At 36.1% G+C, this 24109-nt stretch overlaps 1 protein-coding gene across 11 annotated transcripts in view; it reads right to left on the reverse strand.

Annotated features, from left to right (window-relative positions):
- Positions 1-19245, reverse strand: part of NOX4 (NADPH oxidase 4) — a 171699-nt gene extending 152454 nt beyond the window's left edge. For 5 of the 11 annotated variants that reach the window (XM_074015061.1, XM_065528841.2, XM_005579320.5 and 2 more), the window contains exons 1-2: positions 19088-19245; positions 18359-18454 (exon numbers count right to left, since the gene is read on the reverse strand). Coding sequence is in view for 8 of the 11 variants with exons in the window: in XM_065528841.2 (XP_065384913.1) it covers positions 18359-18454; positions 19088-19144 (153 nt within the window). In the remaining 3 variants the exon portion in view is untranslated. Of the gene's footprint in view, positions 1-18358; positions 18455-18507 lie in introns of those variants that run through there. The other 6 variants (XM_074015060.1, XM_005579318.5, XM_074015063.1 and 3 more) reach the window with 4 other exon arrangements.
- Positions 19246-24109: the final 4864 nt, after the last annotated feature.

Consider the following 24109-nt stretch of genomic DNA (forward strand, 5'->3'; position numbering starts at 1 on the left):
CCTTATGCTTAACTCAAATCTTTTCTGTTATATGTCATCATTTTTATCTACCCTTTCTAAAAATGACATTCTTCCATTTTCAGTGGGAATGTGGTTTTTCCCTAGAAAAGCTATTACAAGTCAGAAGGACTCATAGCTATTACAGAAAGAGAAGGAAGGAATATTATAACATGATATTTTTGTCCCAATTTTGTCTACCTTGTCTTTCCTGTGCCAAAAGTACAGAGGGCAGAAAACATTTACTTCTAGACTCTGTGTCTGTCTGGCAAAGTTAAAGTTCAACATAAATGGGATTCAGAATTGCATATGAACACAGCCAGGGGTTTCTAAAGACAATATTGTCTAGTGAACAGTTCACCAGGTGAAAAAGATTATGAAATTTTAATCACAATTAATACCTGTGACCTCTACCAAGGACACTTGTCTCCAGAACCTAGAGTTGAAGAATTTATACAATAGTAAACACTGCCTTCGCTTTTCCTTATAGAAATGGACCAAGTGAAAATGGTTTGACCTTGTTGGCTGAAAAACATTATTGAAGTGGAAATTTTTTTAGTTTATCTATTAAATTCCTATCAATATTTATGCCCATCCCTTATTCTATACACCTTTCTAAGGCTCAACAACAAGGTTTCAAAAGTTACAGAGCATTTGATTTTATATCATTCTTACATTTTCCTCCCTCTACAGAAATTATCTGTGCACAGGAGAAGGCATGGAGAAGTCGAAAGTGTTTTGCAGAGCATGGTTGACTAGATAGCTGAAACAGGCTTTGTGTCTCCTACATCATGGGTCCAGCACATCTGATCACAATTACTGAGTGTTTAGTTACCTCTCAGCTACATCTCATCAAAAACAATCATTCCAAAATGTTGTCTCATTACTCTTTATCTTTAAACCATGTTTAATTTTTCAACATTCTTCTGAAAATTAGAAGCCAAAACAGATATACTGGTGGCCTGAACAAACAAAAACAAATTGAGAGAAAACACACATAGCAATGATACTTCCTCATTGATTAGAATTTTAATCAGACTATCCATAATGATATATGTTAAAACTCATATCGTGAATACAGGATATTCAATATAAATATTTTTTTCTCATGTCTGCTAAGCACAGCCTACTTAAACATATTGTCTATTTTGATCCTCCTGAACTCAATCCTGTTTCTTATTAACTCTTATTAATTGAATCTGTACAATTGTTTTTAAATTCTATCTCTGTCCTCAAAATACTAGCAATCTTAGCTAACTCGGCATGTCTTTTAACTATTACTTTCAACTTTTGAATGAAGTCGACTCATCCAGTCTTTCCTTGGGGAAAGAAATAAAACACTGCCTCCAAAATAAGCTTTCAATTCAAAGAGAAAGAACTCTGGATGCAAAGAAAGAGCCAATATGCCTAACACAGTAGGTACTCAGTTAAGATGGACAAAATGAATGGATAATTTTGTGCAGACTATTTTCCTACATTTCCTGATATATGCATGTTAAAGCATTAGATTCTTCTGACAAACCCTTCACAGAGTTTAACTGGCCAACATGCAGTGAACCACATTAGTTCAGTTTTTGGGAAAATAATGTTTAGTTTGGTGCAAAATCAATTGCAGTTTTTACTTTCCATGGCAAAAACCACAATTACTTTTGCACCAACCTAATAAATTAAATGAAATGTAAGATGATATATTTGTAGTCCCCTTTTCTCCAATCGACAATAATTGCATAGTTTCCAAATGTTACAAATAAAAATTTTACAACATCAGTGCCACGTTTTTACAAAGACAAAGGAAATGCAATTCAAATTTAATCTTTTTTTTCTCTAAAAAACTAATATTGAGTGAGACCACTACATCACATCTTGAAATTTCTTTAAAAAGTAAAATGACATACAGAAACACTTTTCTAATTGTACAAGTAAATTTCTACAAGGATATTCACTGCCCTATGATTTGCAATATCCAAAAAAAAAGAAAAAGAAATTAAAGTTGTCCAACAATTGAGAAATGCAAAATAAATTATGGTATACATTATGGCATTATGGTGCACTATGAAGTGGTTAAAGATAAAATAAGTTAGCTTCACATAATAGAAATGAGATAGTAATATCCATCCAGATTACTGAATTAATAATATGCACATGTATATATGTGTATCTACATATACAGGCATTGATATATAGGCATAAACATAAATGAAAGAGATTCAGGTGGTTACTTCTAAGATGTAGAGGGAAGTTTCTATTTTTTTTCTATTGTATCATCAGTGTTTAATATACAGAATCAGGTATTTCTTTGGAAATTTAATATATTTTAATAATTAAGTACCAAGAATTAAATGGATAAATAACCAGTACAAATTCACAATAAAAAAATTAAATGGGTTAATATACTTTGAAAATCTAATAACATATCCAAAGGACATATGAAAACAGAGGGGGTATTCTGCACAATCATGTTTTTCATTGCAGTTTCTAGGTCAGTAAAATAACAGAAGTCAGTTACATTTCCAGAAATATGGGCGTGTTTAAGTTTTGTGTTTCATTTATTCAGTGAAATATTAAAAATAAATAAAATATTATTAACAAGATTGTGATAACAGAGATAAATCTAATGTGATATTTATGCTACATTTTACAGTAGGAAACAAAACTGTTGATTCTGAATGATCACACTGCTACATAAAAAAATAAAAAAATTGTACTGAGGAAATGCACCAAAATGTTAATGGTGATTATGTGTGAGTGATGATATACATAACATTTTTTTCTTTTCCTCTATTTTCTATAATAAATAGGGAAACAACTAGTAAATATAAAACAGTTATAAGAAAAATTATTTTTCTTAAGAAAATAAAGTGGGCAAGTCTTAAAAATACAATTTGAAGAATAATATTGTCCTCAAATATTGATAATATTTAAAAATTTTCCATTTCTACTTTTATGCATTTTTCATTTTTCCCTAATGGTTTGCATTATTTTCATATTGGAAAATGGATGATAAACTTTTAAAAATTACCTTGAAAATATTTAATGGCTTAGGATGGAATCCTTCAGAAGAAGGGTATTAAGTTGCTGATCCATTTTCTTTAGACTTTTGATAAATGAGGATATATTAATGTAAAGTGCAGGATTCAACAGAATAGGTTAGGATGAGATGGAACAGGATGGGACAGGACAGGACAGAATAGAATAGGAAAAGGGAAGAGACGAAATTATAATAATTGATATTATAGTATAGCAATCTAAGAAATAAGAGGGGTTCCAGGTAATGTAGGGAAGAAATATTGAGGCACTGGGACGGCATAAGGGACAAAAATTTCTGACCCTTTAACACTACTAATTAACCCCACACATTAAATATTTTCTAACCTCTGGTTCCCTGGTAATACCATATTTCTATACTGTATTTCTTATGGCTTGCTTTTCTTGTGTGCTGTTAAGACATTTAGCAAACAATTTTTGAAAAATTATTTTAACACATATTAAAATTTTAATTTAAAAAACCCTAATATCCTGCTATGTACAAAACAAAACATCTCCACTCATATTCCATCTCACAACCTTCCTAACCTATGATTGCTCATTAGGGTTGGTACAAGCTATCTACTATACTGTACTTTGCCATTCAGGCAGTTAGGGTGAGTTGTTTTCTACTTTTTTATTTACCTATTTTTTAAGAAAATCCATTCCACTATTTGCACCTATGCTTTTAATGTTCTCTCTTATATTTTTTATTCTTATATATTTTTATTATATTTTTTATTTATATATTATATATATAGATACAGCATTTTGTTGTTTAAATGGTTACTATTATGTGCAGTTCATAAGAAAGATATATAGAAGTTAAATCATACTTAAAATACTACATTCATTCCTTAGGTCACACAATATACTTTAGTTTTCTTGCTGAAAACTAGTTATTACAATCAAATATCTTAATATTTGGAAACTCATTCCATATGTTGATATTATTTTCATATTTATCCTAATCTGACTAAATTCAACTGCTATAACAAGTAACTAAAAAAAATATTTTTTAGCAAAATGAACAACATATTTGTGCTCCTTTTTTAAAGAAAATCTAGCAGGCAAAACCAACAAACTACCATATAATATTTATATTACAACAGTATCCTTTATATTAATGATGATGTTATTTGAAACAGCAGGAAATTAGAGGTAATCTGAGTTTATGTGCCTGGAAGAATGGATATATAAAAAGTGGTAGATGTAAACTATGGAATACCATGTAGCAGTTGGAAGCAAGAAACAAAAGAAGCACACAGCCACATAAATAGACTTCAAAAATATAATACCAGATGAGAAAAATTAGGAAATTAAATAAGTCCTATGATCTAATGCCATTTTTGTGAATTATAAGATATATATACATAAAACACCCACAAAAGGATAAACATCAAGCACATTGGAAAGATTGCTATTGCAAGGAGGAGAATGCAGTGGTCCCCAAATGTTTTGGCACCAGGGATTGGTTTTAGGGAAGACAATTTTTCCACAGATTGGTGGAGGGGGCAGTGGTGATTTCAAGATGATTCAAGTGCATTACATTTATTGTGTACTTCATTTCTATTATTATTACATTGCAATATATAATGAAATAATTATACAACTCACCACAATGTAAAATCAGTGAGACCCCTGACCTTGTTTGCCTGAAACTAATTGGTCCTATCTGGGGGGTGATGGGAGATAATGACAAATCATCAGGCATTAGATTTTCATAAGGAGCTTGCAACCTAGATCCCTCCTGTGCAGTTCACAATAAGGTTCACGCTCCTAAGAGAATCTAATGCCGCAGCTGATCTGACAGCAGGTGGAGCTCAGGTGGTAATACAAGCAATGGGGAGCCGCTGTAAATATAGATGAAGCTGTGCTTGCCTGCCAGCTGCTCACCTCCTGCTGTGTGGCCCGGTTCCTAACAGGCCAGGAACCAGTCCCTGTCTGTGGCTTGGGGACTGGGGAACCCTGGGAGAGTGGGATTGGATAATAGAGAATGATTAAATGGGTACATTAATAAATGAATGAATGATGAAGAAAGTAAAAGGGAGCCTTGCACAGAACCATGAGGATAGTGTGTTATGAATTGAGGTATATGTTTAATTTGAAACATCCTGTACTTGGTATCAAAAAAGTCTTCAATTTTTTTTGTTTTTATGGAAATAATTCACTGTTACTGTCCTATAAAATGGGTCCTTTTCATGTGTGTCTCAATTTATGAGCTGCTTGAAAGAAGGTTTTAAAAAGGCCAAGAATTGGGGAGCTAAAATGTGGAAACCACAGCCAACTGGAAAGCAATTAACCATGAGCTTAAATATTTTTGAAATTCTAACTAAGAAAATAATATATACTGTCAATGGCAAAATATTTTTTCATATCACTTCAAAATGCATGCTTTGCTCTAAACTAGAAGGTATTTTCTTTCAGCTGTTGGAAATGTTTATAATCATTTTATAATCATTAATAAATGTTTATAAACAAATTTCAACTTCAAAACATTCTTAACTCCAAAGACGTTTTCTGAAATAAATAAGTCTTAGCATTGTCATAAATTTGTCTACTATAACCTGCCAATGGGATGAAGGGAATTAACACTTACTGAGGGCTTTACACTCATTTCTTCCTCACCTTGGTTAATCTTTTCTTTTCTTTCCCTGCCACTTTCCGCCCCCCGCCCCCCAAAAAATCTTGTAAGTGATATATTAGATCAAACTATGTTAAACTAAACGCAGGTTAACCTAAATTGTCATTTTTGTAAGTCAAAATGTTTCTATATTGAAATTTTCATGTGGCTCAATTAATAATATAAATCTCCATTGAAAACTGGGAAAACTGAGGCTTTCAAAGTTTTAATAAATCACTTACAGTTATATTTGTTAAGAGTTGAAGTTGAGATTTCAACTTAAATCAATTTACCACAAAATCTATGTTCTTTTCATGATATCATGCCACTCCCATTGATATTCTCGACTTTTCACAGATACTACCATAGTTGATATTCGAGCTGATAGACACTACGTGCTCAGGAAAAGGTGATAGCAGACACTTTATTTTAACAAGAATCAGAATGATGGTCATAAAGGACTTTAACAAATTAACTTTCATATACCTAAAATTTGTGTATTGCACAAAATGTATTTTCTTCAAACATGACACACTCAAGATTTAAACCCAGTACAAGTCTAAGGCCAATTTTCTTCAAGTAGATCAAAGTTAAAGAAACCTTATAGATCCATTCTCAGCCCATAAACTAAACTCTTCCAAGATTTACATTTGACTCATTCTTTCACTCTAATATTTTCTAAAAATGTACAAAATCAAAATAGTAAAACAGTTAGTTCAGTGATGGGTTTCACACAGTCCAAGTCAATCTCCAACCCCAGGGAATAATCACTTATGCCAAGGAGTTTAAGGCTGTAGTACACTATGATCATGCCTGTAAATAGCCACTGCACTCCAGCCTGGGCAACATAATGAAATCCTGTTTTGTTTCGTCTTAAAAAAAAAATGAAATGTGGCCAAGGAAAATCAGTGAGAAATAAAAGTACTCTCATCACCCTATCTCCTAAGTATTCTCAATAGGTGGTTATTTTCTTGTTCTACAACTTTCTCACCTTATAAGATCTTCATCCTCCTGGAAATCCATGCTTTCATATAAGGTGGAGCAGCAGGGATTTTATTCGGGATAAGATGCTAAAGGAAAAGCATATAAAGGAAGGCATATTGGAAGAAAAGGAAGCTTACAAAGAGAATCAAAAGTATAGGATAGCATGGGGATAAAAGAAACTTGTTTGGATCACTACCACTCCAGAACCTCCCACCGGACCTGAGCTTTCTATGATCATGTTAATGAGATTATTTGCAATTTGAAAATTCAATCATAAAGAAAAGAGATATAGTCAGAAAGGCATACCATATAATTGTTTCTTAATTATACCCTATTGTTAAAATGTCTCCATTAGAAAAAAACTCTCAGCTATATAAAATTATACTTTGGTTATGTCACTCATGTCTTCTTCCCTTAAAATATATCAGACCTCTGAAAGTCTTGATATGGGTGGGGAGACCTTGAACAATCCTTTCATGGATTCCCATATCCATGAAAACCTTTGATAGTTTCCATTTAGAGATGAGAGCCATTGCCAAATTCAACTTTCCAATTTCTAAAGATGAACACAATCTCTACTGATTGAACGAAGTCCTTCTTTTCCTTTATTTACTTTTCCTTTAGTCTCATTGTCAGAACTGAAAGTAAACTACTTTTCACTAGACATTTTTTTATCACATTGCTTGAGTTTTATTATATCAAAAAGTTGCAATAGGATGTAATTCTAGGAATCACACAGACTCACTCTCTACTTATGTAATTTGCTCTTTCAGTCGTCCATTGGTATATGCGAGGGATTGGTTCCAGGATCCCCGCATATACCAAATTCTGTGCCTATTCAAGTGCCCCAGTGGGCCCCGTGGAATTGGCCTCCAGGAAAAGTTGGTCCTTAGTATGTTTGGGTTTCACATCCTACAAATCCACATTTGGTTGAAAACAATCTGCATGTAACTGGACCTGAGCAGTTCAAATCTTTGCTGTTAAAGAATCAACTGTATATACTTGTTTTACTATTAATTACAATATGTCACAGACTGTCATGATCCTACTTCAACAGTCACACTGCAAAGGTAAAGCATATTGCATGCTAAGGGTTGACTGCCTTTTTTTTTTTTTTTTTTTTTTTTTTTGTCATGAAGACAAACGTCTCATTCCTTTCTTCAAACTTTCCTTAATGATGTCCAGGGGAGCAATGTTATGGCACCATGACTGCAGCCTTAAAAGCTTTGTGAAATGATAGGAGACAGAAACACTACATAACAACAATCTTTCACATCTGTGAAACGTAATTCTTCAAACTACTTTCTTATCTGTTAAGTCATAATGCTCAGCACAATATTCTGAGGTGAATAGAATATTTCCACCATGTTTTCCTGGCGTATAAAACAGCAAGGTGAATTATGCTATGAGGCTGTGAAGGATGAGAGCAGAGGGAGGAAAGAAGACGACTGACACTTTTAGAGCTCCTAGTATATAATAGATTCATGTTAGGTACCTATAATCAATAAGCAAATTGCTTACAAATTCTGTTCTTCAGCTTCCTCTTATGAATAGAACCTACCTTGTAGGATAGTGGAGACTATAGCAAAGAACATAACAGGAACTTGGCACAATGTTAGGCCCATGAAAAGATTGCAATGGAAGCTAGCTTTAGCTATTATTATTATGTATTTTAATTTTCTTTAACATTTACAGTAATCTGAGATAGTTAATTTATCTTATTTATCTGTTGAAAATTCCAAGATTCAGTGAAGCTTAATAAAAACTATTAAATAATGTTTTGTTGAATGAAATGTGTTCCACCTCAAACTAAAATTCCACCCAACAATCATAGCCAAATTGCCACAAACTTTGTGCCAATAACAAATTGCAGCAAATAGCCTTCCTCTCTCCAGGGATCAGGGAGGCAGCCAAAAGTCAACCAAAGGACTGAAGGTAACATGTTCCTACTGACCAGCAAACATACAACCTCATCATCAAACATCCATTTATTAAGCACCCTTGTGAGCAGTGAAATAATAGATCAAAGGGTAAATCTCTGTCCTAGATGTCATCTCATATGCTCAGCATCTGTATGCTTAGCAAATCCCTTCCATCTTTATGTTTCTGAATTCTTTTTAACATACACACACACACACACACACACACACACACACACACACACACCCCACACACACAATATACAATATTACCATTTGGTCCTATTCATTGTATTGATGCTATTAATACTAGTTACCATTATTTAATATTTATAGTAATAGTTACCAATTTGCTGAATGCCTATGTACCAAGTGCTAAGCACTTCACCTGTATTTTCTCATGCTATCCTGCCATCTAAACTAATAGTAGGGCTTAAGCCCTATTTTATGAGTAGGGTTTACACCTAGGCTGAGAGAATAGTATGTCAAAATCACAAATGGAGAGAAATGCTTAACCACAATTCAAACTCATATCCATATAGCTCCAAAGCCCATAACCTTTTCTGTAAGAAATTATTGGGAGTTATACCTGATGTAAATGACGAGTTGATGGGTGCTGACAAGTTGATGGGTGCAGCACAGCAACATAGCACAAGTATACTTATGTAACAAACCTGCACGTTATGCACATGTACCCTAGAACTTAAAGTATAATAATAAAAAAATAATAATTATTATTATTTTTCTCTCCAGAATTACCTAGGCAATTTTAAAATCAGTTTTATGATAAACACAATGCTTAGCATGATGGACATGAAGAAACATCGACCAGGAGTTAGAGGACCTACAATCCACATTCAGCTTTGCACTGAGTCCATAAAGAAAGCATTTAACTCTATGAAATTCATCCATCAAAGCGGGTAAATGGACTAGAACAGTCCACAGTTCTACAGGCTCCTCTCCCTCCAGGCTGAGTGTTGCCCAGAAGGAAGTATACACAACTATGACTAGGACTAGGGCTACGACAACTGCTGCTATTATTGGCCTCAGTGGTGTGCAAGGTAAAGTAGTTCCTCAATATTCACTACATCCTTTTCTGGGAGTCAGTTCCCTGAATTCATACTCTTGATGTCAAAATCTAACAAATCAATATAAAATATTGATGCTACTCCTCAGAGGTGCTAATTCACCTGATTTTCTTCTTCGAGGTCATGGAGGGAATAAAGGGTTGTGTAAGAGCATGTTTAAAATAGTTGTAGGGTGGGGCTAAGAATAAAGCTCGACAAACCTCTAAGGAGGAGCATTGCAACACCTTCCTAAAAGGTCCTGGGAAGGACCCTTGTGCTATGTCATTCTGGAATGCTAGTGCCCAGCTGGGCTTCTACAATTAAGGAGAAAAAAAAAAAAAACTACATTAACTTCAAATTAACTTCTCAAAATGCATGCTTAGCTTCCAGAGGAAGACTGACAAAGTTGGTAGATGTACCAAGTTGAATTTACCTCACAATGTGACTATATTTGGACACAATCTTTAAAGGGGTAATTAAGGTTAAATGAGTTCATTGGGATGGGCCCTAATCCAGTATGACTGGTACCCTCATAAGAAGAGATTAAGACAGATACCTAGAAGGAAGGCCATGCAAAAACATTGGAAGAAGAGATCCCTCCATAAGCCAAGGAGAGAGGCCCTCAGAAGAAACCAACCCTGCTGACACCTTCATCTTGGACTTCTAGCTTATAGAACTATGAAGAAATTTCTTTCCTTTAAACCACCCAGTCTATGGTAGTTTGTTATGGCAGCCCTAGCAAACTAACAGAGTAGGTATTAGTTATACAAGTCCACCTCAAATATAAGTTATACAAGTCCACTGCATATATAAGAATAATGCATATATGCTTACATTTACTTCTGATCAAATGCTTCTTAGCAGATACAAAAACACACTAACATGCAAACAGAGGGAAACACAAACAGTACATTCAGTGCCACCATGGCAAAATGTATAAGGACCTTAGATAAGAGTAGAGAATTCCAGGTTCTAATACTACCTGTTTCAGAACCTCACCTGGAAAGTAGAGTGATTGAGAGCATGGTCTTCAGTTTCAGACAGGTGTGGGTTCAACCTAGGCTTATCTACTAGTCAGCTATGTAACCTAACTACTCAGAAAGTTACCGAACCACTCAGAATCTCAGTTTCTCAATTCTGTAAAAAGCAAATAGTTCCTAATCTAAGCTTCTCAATTCTGTAAAAAGCAATAATTCCTATCTTCTACAGTTGTTACAAGGATTCAATTAAATATAAGGATTAAATGAGATTATAAAAGTAAGGGGGCAAGAACTGTGTCTGAGACATGATATATAGTCAATAAATGGTAACAGTTGCTACTAGGTTGAGCCATATACAATGGCTGATATTTGTTTTTGATCTACCAAAATGGCAATTCTATATGATTCAACCTAATATTAATGTTGCAAAGAGACAACAGAGCACAAGTGGCTCAGAATACAAATTTCGTCAACAGATAAATGGAAAAGGAAAACATGGTATATATACATAATGGGATATGACTCAGCTTTACAAAAAAAGAAGGAAATCCTGTCATTTGTGACAACATGAATGAACCTGAAGGACATCAAGTAAAATAAGTCAGGCACAGAAAGACAAATACCACATAATGTTACTTATATGTGGAATCTAAGAAAGAATGTAACTGAATTTACAGAAGTAGAGAGTAGAATGGTAGTTACCAGGAACTGGTGGGGATGGGAGGGGTTTGGGTAACTGTTATTCAAAGGATACAAAATTTCAGATAGACAGGAAGAATAAGTTCAAGAGATCTATTGTACAACAGGGTAACTATAGTTTATAACAATATATTCTTGAAAATTGCTAAGACAGTAGATTTTGTGCTTTTATCACAAAAAAAGGTAAGCATGTAAGGTAATATACATGGTAATTAGCTCGACTTAGCCATTTCACAGTATACACATATTTCAAAATATCATGTGGTACACAAAAAATACAATTTGCATTTATCAGTTAAAATTTTATGAAACAAGAATACAAGTTCCGGAACCAGGATCTTTGGGCTAGAGTCTTGCCTCTGTCCCTCACTAGCAAGTTATAGAACCCCTCTAACTCGGCCAGGCGCGGTGACTGATGCCTGTAATCCAGGCCGAGATGGGCGGATCAAAAGGTCAGCAGATCGAGACCATCCTGGCCAACAGGGTGAAACTCCGTCTCTACTAAACATACAAAAAAATTAGCCAGGAATGGTGGCGGGAGCCTGTAGTCCCAGCTACTCGGGAGGCTGAGGCAGGAGAATGGCGTGAACCCGGGAGGCGGAGCTTGCAGTGAGCCGAGACGGGGCCACTGTGCAGCCTGGGCGACAAAGCGAGACTCCGTCTCAAAAAAAAAAAAAAAAAAAAAAAATTCCCTCTAACTCAATTTCTCATCTACAAAACAAAAACTTGAAAACATGCCCTCCATACTATGACTGAGAGAATTAAGTAAATTAATCAGTGCAAAGCTCTTAGACTAATATCTAGTATTAGCCAGTTATCACTGATCTCAATCTGTTATTGATATTATTCATATCATTTATTAAAAAATAAAGATTTGACTATCTTTTAGATTCATTCTAACTTCCAATTCTATGCTGTTTGGGATGATATTGATAAAGGAGAATTATGCAGTTGGCGTTTAGCTATATATCACAACGAGGTTAAATATTGAGCCTTAGAATTCTGATAAATATTGTGAAATCAGAAAAAAGTTAAATAAAAATGTCTCATAATTCCTTCACAATTTATCGACAAGTCTCAAACAACTATAATACTAAAAATATATTTTATTTTGAGAGTAAATCAATCATTTTCCCTAGCTTCTTAAATTGCTAGACATTTTGAAGGATCATTTCACCTAAAACGTAAAGCAAGTAGTCCATACAGTGTGGGGTTTAAAATGTTCTTGTGTGTGTTCATACAGCTGTTCATTATAGAAGGCTAATATTGGACTAAGGAGAATAATAGACTAAATAGTGAACAAGTCACTAATTCAGTAGGTGATAGTGAACAAATCACTTCAATCTCATTTTTCCATTTTGGAAAATGAAAAGTAATCTAAGTAAAGATATCAAGGTTCCCTTCCAAGTCTAAAATTCTATGAATCAGTGTCTATTGTAAATAGATAAAGAATATAATTTCATCAAAGAAATATAACCCATTTCCTCTGCCAATAAACAAGGAGAAAATTGTTTTTAAATAGCAGAATGTGAAGAATAAAAACAAGCAAAATAACACTCGTCTAAACATGTCCCCTGAATTGTTACCATAACGTGTGCCTGAGCAACTCTAACTAGTTACTTTTATGGTCTGTATAATTAGGAATTAATGACCAAATCTTTTCTGAAAGTAACAGGGACCGTATATTAATTATCAGCAGAATTAAAGCTGCCCAGGCCAGCTGTGAAACCAACGTTGACTTAAAGTCCTAGGTCCATTTGTCCAGAGACTCCAGCCTCTGACCTTAAGAAATACACATGACATCAGATTTCTGTCTCTGTAAAATGTTATGATATAACTTCTAGGACTCTTGAGAGGGTAAATTAGTTAATGTTTCTAATGGATAATGATTGACTAAAGAAAGATAATCCCAGTGTTTCATTAGAAAGAATCTGAATGCACATGTATACATATGTAACAAACCTGCACCTTGTGCACATGTACCCTAGAACTTAAAGTATAAGAAAAAAATAATAATAATAAAAAGAAAGAATCTGAATGCTCATAACTTTCTTCCAGAGAGCATAGGTATTCCAATAAAAGTTGTTTTCTTTTTTTTTTTTTTTTTTAAAAAAAGCTTCATGATCATGCAGCAGAACTAAAACAATATTTGTGAATAAAAGCAAAATTAAAATTAAAATCTCATCATGACACCATGCAAATAACTAGTTTGAAATTGAATAGTTTGGAGGGAAAAAATATATGTATACATAACTAAGACGTTGAATATATATATATATATATAAAAAACTAGGACACATTGAATCTGATATCATAAAATCATTCTTCTTTCAAGTTAAAATGTTTATGAGAATTACATGATATGCTTTAATTATTAAAATGTAAAAAATGCAACTCAAAACAGGTAAACATGAATTCAGGAGCTCCTATAAATGATGTTTTGAGTTAAACTGCCACAGCATTTCCAAAAAAAAAAAAGAAAACTACATTTCTGAGAGTTGAACACAACCTGTTACTACTTTCTATGAAGTGCAAGCAACTACATTTTCCATTCCTTGAAAATAAATAAATAAAAATAGATTTAATCTTAAGCAATCAATGACATCCCTTATTTACCCTTACTTAAAAGATTACTATGGGGCAGTGGAACAGGCTATTGTTTGGTTTGTTTGTTTGCTTGTTTGGGTGCTCATTTTGGCTTCTCTCAATAGATTTTTTTTTTCCTCTTAGCTAATTTTAAGATTCCGAAACTCATGACATGTCACAAATAAACATCTCCTAGGAAGTGCACAGTCTGACTAGCACATTAATTCAGGCATAAACCAGCCGTGACCATGTTGCCTCCAGTCTGGATCAGACCAGTCTGGGAAAAGATAATCATGATGAGAAGCCACAATAAAACATATTAATCTCAGTGTTATTTTATCTTCCAGCAATTAAGATCTTATTTTTTCTGTCAATTCATATGTATTTTTTTAGTCTTTAATTTTATTCTGAGAATAGTAACCCTGAAATAAAAGTGGATATTCTAGTTCTGAGAAGTAAATACTTTCATCTTCATTCTCAAAGGTTTTCACCTCCAGAAAAGTCAGAAGATGAGACAGAAGCCAGGGAGATTTTTATACTTCTATACCAATAATATTTACTTATTTATTTATTTTAGAGGAAGGGTCTAGCTGTGTCACCCCCGCTGGAGTACCGTGACCCAATTGTAGCTCACTGCAGCCTCAAAACTCCTGGGCTCAAGCAATCCTCCTGCCTCAGCCTTCCAAGTAGCTGCAATTACATGCATGTGCCACGCCCAGCTAATGTGTGTGTGTGTGTGTGTGTGTGTGTGTGTGTGTGTATTTTTTTGTAAAGATGGGGTCTCACTTTGTTGTTCTGACTAGTCTCAAACCCCTGGCTTCAAGCAATGCTCCCACCATGGCCTCCCAAACCAATGATTTTTGTAGTTCCACAACTTCACATCTGTTGACAATTCTTGCTTAGTAGAGGAGGAGCAAGAGGACTACCCATGTCCCGATGTCTGTTTTACTGCCTGGTTAGTTGGCTACATATTATTAAAATCAATGTCACTGGTTTCTTTTTTCTTTTTTAATGTGCTACTGGAAAATTTTAAATTACATATATATGACTTGCTGAATATTTCTGTTGGCCAGCACCGGTAAAAATTAATACTAACCAGTGGTATAAGTATCTGAGATGGGCCAGTGAAGTTGTTCAGAAAAGCTATGTAGTATGACGAAAAAGCAGATGCCAGACAGGGATGTATTCAAATCCTAGGTCCTACACTGACCATTCAAAGGGATTTGAGTGAGTCATACAGCTTCCTCAGCCCATGTTTCCTCATAAGTAAAACAGAGAGAACAGTTTCCTAGCTTAAACAAAACATTTGTAAAATTCCTGGCATATCACAGGTATAAATAAACATTTGAATAAAAAGTCATTCTTAAAAAAAAATAGAGATTTTCAAGCAGTTACCAAGAATTAACTGCTTCTCATTGTCTGTGTCTTCCAATAAATGGACCACATTCTGTGGGTCCTTCCTGCCTATAATACTAGTACAACTTTGTTATTACCTTACTTTGCACAGATGAATGATAGCAGCTTTATAGTCAATGCTATTACCAAAATGTTCAGCAATGAAAGTATTATTTCTATTTGCATTTTAAATGGTACAATGAAATACATTTCCAGAGATAACATCATGATTTTTACAAACCTAAAATCCACCTAAAAGAGACTTATACCTAGACTCTCTTCAGGAATCCCACACGTCTATAGCAGCGGGACTAAGTGTTTGAAAAGTTCTAAGATGCACCACCCTAAGATGCTAAGTTCATAATATATAGTTATTAAAAATGTAAGACATGAGAGTCAGCAATATTTCTTTAAAAACTAATTCTATCTCTTCGTTATACTACATTTCTTTGCAATTTGAAAAGTGCCTGCAAATTGTTACTCTATGAAATAATACAAGAGTCATTATAAGATTAGAAAAGATAAGCCTAGGACACAAAATTAAACACTATTTCATAAATTATAAAACTGTAGGAGTTTCTTTTCCAATTAAAAGTAATATACAGACTGAAAATACCTATTCCAAAATAGCTTAGATAAATTAATGACTAGAAAGTTCATAACAGGTAATTACTGAAAAGTTTATAGGTCATATTTCATCTCTCAGCATGTAGAAAGACCATTGCTTTCCACAGTGATTCTTGGTAAAATGAAGAATACTTACTAGATAGCTCAAATATCAGTTCACTATAATTATTCTTGTGTGTTCATGAAAACTAACTTATAACAACCTCTCCTTTATTGAATCTGTTTCTTATCCTTTTTGCTCCTAGTCTTCTATTTGGTCCTTTAATCATTTTTTTCTTCATTCCCTTGATCAGTATTTATCAAGCCCTATGTGCCAGCAGTCCTTGAAGCTCATTAGCCTGTCTATTATTGAAGCAGAAGCAGTGAAGTGGGATAGAGAGGTGAAACACAGTTTTAAATGTTCTCCAAATTTGTTGGTTTATGTTTCTGTGCATATGTGATCTTAATCATATCTGACTTATCACCAAAATAAATTTGAAATTCTGTTATACAGTAAGTTCATAAAAATTAAAGTGTTGGTTTCCAAAACAATTATTTTTTTAAAAAATAAGATGTTATTTTAGTTTATACTATGTCACAGAGCTAAAATCCAAAGATCAGTTATGGCTTTCTAGGTTATTACAATAAATTTCCAATTCTTAGATTTTACATTAATACAAATACCTCATGACCCAGAGCAAATTTTACTATTGTATATCTAAAGACTTTTCTCCAAGTTGTTCATCAAGTTATGTAATAGATGTGATAAAACTTCCACTGAAAAACGTCCTATTCATTAACTTACACCTAAGGGGGAAATACTAGAAAACAAAACTAAAAAGTTATCAAACGTCATGTGTTTATTAGAAGAAACCTTCACTTGTTTATTGAATTACAATTATTTACTTGTTGGTTTTTCCATTATATTGTAAAGCAACTTGAGGGGCAAAGTTAGGTTTTACTCTCTGGGTGCCAATCTGAAAAGTATAGGTTTCAAGACAGTTCCTGGATTGGGTGGATGAAAGAAATAAACATTCAAATTGAAGAGTTACCAATAAAATAGGTTTAGCTTTACAGACTATTTTTTTCCAACCCATTGGCTTAAAACCTAGAAGTTAAACTTTATAAAGTATGTGATCAACAGATTAGGATATTACTTTGTTGTATAAATATTAATTAATTAATTCAACTGCAACTTGTTGCAGGCTTAATATGTGCCAATCACTAGTCTGGGTACTGAGAATTACAGATAAATAAGACCCGTCCATGTAAAGCACAGAACGGAGAGCTGGTTCCACTGAATTTGTCTGAACTCATCTTAATTTTAAGTAGTCATGAAACCATGAAAAAAAAAAAAAAAGCAGAATGTGTTTTTTATTCTCCCCCGACCCCAAAATGCGAAATCTATTTTTTCAGGTTCCTTAAGTTTTTGCAGTGTTTTACACTTTTTGCTTGTTGCTTAGAAAATGCAATCTCAACCGAGCTTGGTGACTCACGCCTGTAATTCCAGCACTTTGGGAGGCTGAGGCAGGCGGATCACTTGAGGTCAGGAGTTCTAGAGCAGCCTGACCAACAAGGTGAAACCTCATCTCTACTAAAAATACAAAAATTAGCCAGGCATGCTGGTACGTGCCTGTAGTCCCAGCTACTCAGAAGGCTGAGGCAGGAGAATTGCTTGAACCAGACAAATGGAGGTTGCAGTGAGCCGAGATCACTACATTGCACTCCAGCCTGGGCACTGCAGCAAGACTCTGTCTCAAAACAAACAAACAAACAAAAAATGCAATCTCCTTGTACAAAGCAATATGCCTTCAGTGACACTATCTTCTGTTAAGCAGTCAAATAAGAAGGAGATGGAATGGAAGAATAATATCAGAAACATCATAGAAAAGAGAGAAAGAAAAATATTAACATAAAATAAATCAGAAAAAATGTTTTGCCCAGTATCTTTCTCATATTATACTAGAATTCTGGAATATCATCAGCCACTAACCCAAAACAAGTACTGAGAACTGCCCAGAAATGAATAACCTCATTAGACCCACACTTTGTGAGAGTTGTCAGTAAAAGCAAACAGTGCAGAAATCCTCTGGATAAGCTCATGAGCAGGCTAAAAGCACTGATAAGGGTAAATTAAAAGCTTGTCACTGGTTGGTCCTTCTAGTGAATCAGATCCTTCAGGATACTTAGCAGCTGGCAATAAGTAGCAATTTTTTTTAAGGCACCAATAACCTGGTCTGGCAGGTTCATTCGTTTCACTTCAGCAGAAGTGAACCTTTGGTTCTTGAGAGAGTCAGTCTTTCTAACTTGTACAAGCGTAAATGATAAATCAAGAAAATGTGACCACTTTAGAGAACAACAAATGTTTCTAAAGTGAAGAGTGCACATTTCTTTAACGAATGGAACTGACCAAACCTGCAGCAAAGTCTGCCAATGTTAAACCCATTCCACCAGATCATCCAAGTTCAACTTACTTACCCCCAGCATCTGGTGGAGGTAGTGATACTCTGGCCCTTGGTTATACAGCAAGAAGGTTTTCCAGAAAAGTAGGACATTCATCGACAGCCAGATAAGCTAAACCAATCAGACATGAGAGACAGAAAACAAAAATTGAAAATAATTATTACCTGATGAATAGAAACCACAGGTAAATTCTTGGCCACGGTGCTTTCAATGGAACCTAAACCAGTAACTGCAGTAAGCATTTTCAATGAACCAGCAAGCTGAAAACCACTCAGAGGAAAACAAATCTGACTTTACCCGGCCCTTTCACCTGAGACTAAGCATTTGGGTTGCAAATAGGTCTCCTAAATGATTTACAGCTATCCCCTGCCATACAAAATGAGATTAAGAAATTAATGACATCACCATACCCCAAGCGAACAGAAGTAATCTGGGAAAAGAACAAAGGGAGCAAAAATGTTTAAAGGGTAAAGGAAAAGCTGTGTTCACTGAAAATGACCTCTTCTCTCTTCCTCCACATCTCCTCTCTCATCAATGTGCAGAAAAATTCTCATGCATTTTGGGGACAGGCGCGAGGTGGGGGAGTGTTCATTGTTATCTCCAGCATAAAGTTTTGTTAGTGGAGAATGTTCGAATTAAGGCAAAACTTCCACTTCCAGCTTCCCACCCGTGCACGCTCAGAGAATGAATCAAAATCGCTGCAGGACAGAGAAAACGCACGGAGAGCCTAGCCCGCCATCCTACCAGGCAGAGGTGTTTAACCCCTTCGTTGGCTAGCCAGCTCCTCCAGGACACAGCCATGCCGCCGGCCCCGCCGCGCTGCGCTCTGTGCCCGCCGACCCCGAGAAGGAGCGGGCGGCGGCCGGGGCAGCGGTTACAGTTGCACGGCCTGCGGGGCCGCTGAGCGAGGACCGAGGGTCAAAGACTGAGGGGAAGCCCGAAGACCCGGCGCCGAGCCAGCCCGGGCGGGGTCTGCTACCCAGAGCCGGGTTTTCCGGGTGCCCTGACTCCGACCCGCACCGGGTCAGCTCTGCCCACTCCGCTGCCCCGACGCCCAGCGCTCCGAGCGCGAGGGCCAGGCTGCAACAGTCTGCTCCGCCGCGCCGGCCCCTTTGTCTACCGGCGAGCCTGTTGTTGTGGCTGCTGCTGTTCAGGATGTCCCGGGTGGGAACTTGGAGGCGTCCCCCGCAGCCTCTAGCCCGGCCTGCCAGGCTCCAAAATACTGGCAAACATGTGAACAATGCTACTTATACTAAAAGTGGGGACCCTCGCCGCCCCGTCGTATACACACGCACACACACACATACACATCCAGCTCTTTTGGACTGGTTGTTTTCCCCCAAAAGAGTTCATCTCAAAGAGCCTTGGTAACGAAATTTGATCCGGAAACAGTCTTTTATGCACTAGCTCACATTTCTCCCACCCTTCCTCAGCAAATTATCCCACTCCCAAACTAAAGCCCCTCCGATAGCACTTACCTAAGGCTTCCCACTAGCCACCAGTTTCTTTATCCCCTTGCCCGCCCATCCCATACTGATAAAAAGGTTTTAAGACATTACTGAATAAGAAGAACCCAGGGAATTAATGGTTAAAGCTGATGTAATTCTTAGGGGCTCTAGGGGAACTTAGATTCACTGTATTCGGGAATCTTTTTGTTTTACTACTCAGTCTGTTCAGTAAGTAATAGGAATCCTCTCAATCTTGTACCAGAGGCCCAGTGAAGAGTGAGAAGGGTGTGGAGGTGACCCAGGTACCTATCCGACACTGCAACAAATCAGTATTAGAAAAGAGAGAGAGAAAAAAAATGTCATTCATGTAGAAAAATATCCAATGCAAAATAGATATCCAGTAAAGGTTTGTTAAACCAAAAACTTTTCCAAATTTAACAACTAATGAGAGACAGAAAAAGTTTACTACTAGTTGCCTAATCAAATGGCTTTTAAACTCTTAAAAAAAAAAAAAATCTTACAAGATAGGCCATAGGATGTAATTAAAACTAAAATTTCAAAAAATAATACTACTCTCACTATATGCAATATACTTATTCCAATTAATTTAATGAACCGATTGATTGCAGTCCATAGTTTGAAAAATCAAAATGAATTCATATCAAGTCCCTGTTAGACTTCACACAACTTTCTAATAGGCTGTTTTTCTTGTTTCATGCATGACCAAATCCAGAAAGCTGTCCTGAATCTTTCTAAAGTTAGAGAGCATATTATTTATAAATAATACTATGTTTTTTTAACCATGTGACACCTAAAGGATCAGGGAAAGAGCACACAAAGAACCCAAGGAGTCTCACCACTGGAGGGAAGTCAAATTCTGGGATGCACTGGGGCTCCTGAGGCTTAATTTCAATACATGGGGGCAGGAGGTTCATTGGCAGAATAGGTTCTTGTCATAAGTTGAGAAGCGTGAAGCAATTCAACAATAGTAAAATAAGAGACCATTTTTAAAAGCTAAGCGACTTTCAGAAAAACAGCAAAAATAACAAAAAGACAAAAGATTTTTAAAATGGCTCCAATTCTTAATAATGTACCTACTAAGTCCCAGGCTCTGCCTTTGCTACTTCATATACAAAATCTCACTCCATTCTCATAGTAGCCCTCCATGTGCGTGTTAGCACTCTCACTTTAAAGATGAGAAACGGACTGCCAGGTGCGGTGGCTCACGCCTGTAATCCCAGCTCTTTGGGAGGCCGAGGCAGGTGGATCACGAGGTCAGGAGTTGGAGGTCATCCTGGCCAATATGGGAAACCCCGTCTCTACTAAAAATACACAAAGTAGTCTGGCATGCTGGTGGGTGCCTGTAGTCCCACCTACTCAGGAGGCTGAGGCAGAAGAATCACTTGAACCTGGGTGGCGGAGGTTGCAGTGAGCTGAGATCACACCACTGCACTCCAGTCTGGGCGACAGAGTGAGACTCTGTCTAAAAAGAAAAAAAAAATGAGAAATGGAAGCTAAAAGAAATGAAGAAACTTGCTTGAGGTAATGAAACCGTGTTTGCTTACAGTTAAAACAACCCATAATCAGGTACTTTTGTAAAATTCTTTAGTAAAATGATAGAATGCCTATATAAATGTTGGCTATTAACTATGGCTATTATTTCATAACTCTGTAAAAGGGGCCTGAGATTTGTTTATGTTGCTTTACCAGGAAACAGTACTGCAAGCCATCCCCAAGGGACAGAGCTAGTGTCCTGTTATGCAGGAACTCTCATTAATGAGATTCTTTGCAATACAATTTTCTCTAAGCCAGATTGTTTTATTATTATTATTATTATTATTATTATTATTATTATTATTATTATTTTAGATAGAGTTTCACTCTTGTTGCCCAGGCTGGAGTGCAATGTCGCAATCTTGGCTCACTGCAACTTCTGCCTCCTGGGTTCAAGCAATTCTCCCACCTCAACCTCCCAAGTAGAGTAGCTAGGATTATAGGCATGTGCCAATCCACCCAGCTAATTTGTGTATTTTTAGTAGAGATGGGGTTTCACCACATTGGCCAGACTACTCTTGAACTCCTGACCTCAGGTGATCCACCGGTCTCAGCCTCCCTAAGTGCTGGGATTACAGGCGTGAGCCACCATGCCTGGCCAACCAGATTGTTTAATGACATAGTGGCTGTATTTTCAAAACTAGGAAAGGCCACTCTTGAAAGTAATGAGGACAGCGTTCTGCAGCTACATCAGTAAGGAAAATCACACTTTTGCCAGGAACAGACTTCACGATAAAAACTCAAATGACAGATACCTTTGATTTTTGGCTGAAATAATGGTAAGCTAGTGGTATAACACTGATCTTCCTATGTTAATTGTAAAACCTATTGGCGGTTAGAACTGTTCTTGATCTATTATATATTACTTAAACACAGAAACTTTTTTGTAGACAGTGTTTTTCAAAATATGAAATGCACAGCTGTTAAAAAAGAGAAAAAATACAATACTCTTTGCACATAATCATTACTGCATTTTCCACTAACCAACTTAATTATATGTATATGTGTGTCTAATTCTCCTACTCAACTGAACTTCTTAAGGACAAAATCTGGTCTTATTCCATTTTTATTCTAGGATTTAGCACAAAGCTTGACACATAGCAGGAATTTACACAATGTTTATTAGATGAAAGAATAGTGGTTAAGTATATCATCTTTCTTTTTGTGCCTTTCTCAAATCCCAATTTCTCAAGTGTAACTCTCTGATAATGTAAAAATAGTTTCTGCTCAGCTTGACAATTACCAGAAAAAGTAAAGAAATGGGGCAATAACCCATTAAAATTGATGTTACCAATCCCACAGGTTAAATGATAGGAATTTAAGACAAGTGGGCCTTCCTATTAGTTTCCTATGGCTGTGCTAACAAATCACTACAGACGTCATGGGCTGAAACAACAGAAATTTATTGTCTCACAGTTCTGAATTTCAGAAGTCTGAAATCAGTATTATTGGTTCAAAATCAGGGTGCTCACCGGATCACAATCTTTTCTTTTCTTCTTTTGAGACAGGATCTCTCTGTGTCACCCAAGCTGGAATACAGTGGTACAATCACAGCTCACTGCAGCCTTGACCACCCAGGCTCAGGTGATCCTCTCTCCTTAGCCTCCAGTGTAGCTGGGACTACAGGTGCATACCACCATGCCTGGTTCATTTTTGGTTTGTTTGTTTTTTGTTTGTTTGCTTTTGTTTTTTTGTTTTTGTAACAACAAGATTTTGCCATGCTGTCCAGGCTGGTCTCGAACTCCTGGTCTCCAGTGATCCACCAGACTCAGTCTCCCAAAGTCCTGAGATTACATGCATGAGCCACCATGACCAATGCAGCATCTTTTCTGACGTGTTAAAGAGAATGTGTTCCTTGTCTCTTCCAGATTCTAGTGGATGCTGACATTCTTTGATTTGTGGCTGTATCACTCTACTCTCTGCCTTGGTGGTCACATTGCCTCCTTCTCTTCAATCTGTGTGGGCGTCAAATCACCCTCTGCCTCTCTCTTGCCAGGACACTTGTGATTGTATTCAGGGTTCACCCAGATAATCCAGGATAATCTCCCTATGCAGGATACTTAAATGTAATCACTTCTGCGAAGTTCCGTTTTCCTTATAAGGTAACTTTACAAGTTCCTGGGATTAGGATAAGTTATCTTCAGGTGGCTATTATTTAGCCTAGGATAGCACCTAAATTAACCTAGATCATCTTAATTTTCTTTCTCTGATTGGATATGCTAGTCTTAGAATAAGACTTCTGAAGAAATTCACCTTAAAGAATAAATGTTTGGGATTCCTAGTTAGCATTTCCATCAAGAAGTCAAAAATTATAGACCAAGAAACATGCCTGATAGAATTCGGTAAGATTTCTTAACCATTATAACTTGATATAGTTTACCATTTTTGTTATTTCATGTCTGATTACCAGGAGGGATTAGTATTAAAATTCAACGTTAAAAGAGCCTGTGTGTTTTTTCAGGAAGAGAAAAGAGGAACCTAGGAAAGCTCCATCCCAGTATACAGCATAAACTTGTAGAGTGAGTAAAAGAATTCTAGAGGTCTGAGTAACCGAAAAGGACATTAAAGAGAAAAGGAAACTCCATCATGTCCCTGAGGCCGTTGCAAGGAAGAAGGGCCCACCAGGGAGCCAGGGAAAAGTGGTCCAAAGGCTTAACATTCCCAAGTCAGGGGACAAGTTCCAGACAGTGACTCATTCTCATTTCTATACAAAAACAAGTGTAGACCATCATCTGATTCAGTCATTTAGGAATGTCTACCGTGC

This window comes from Macaca fascicularis, chromosome 14, assembly GCF_037993035.2.
Source record: "Macaca fascicularis isolate 582-1 chromosome 14, T2T-MFA8v1.1".
NCBI lineage: Eukaryota > Metazoa > Chordata > Mammalia > Primates > Cercopithecidae > Macaca > Macaca fascicularis.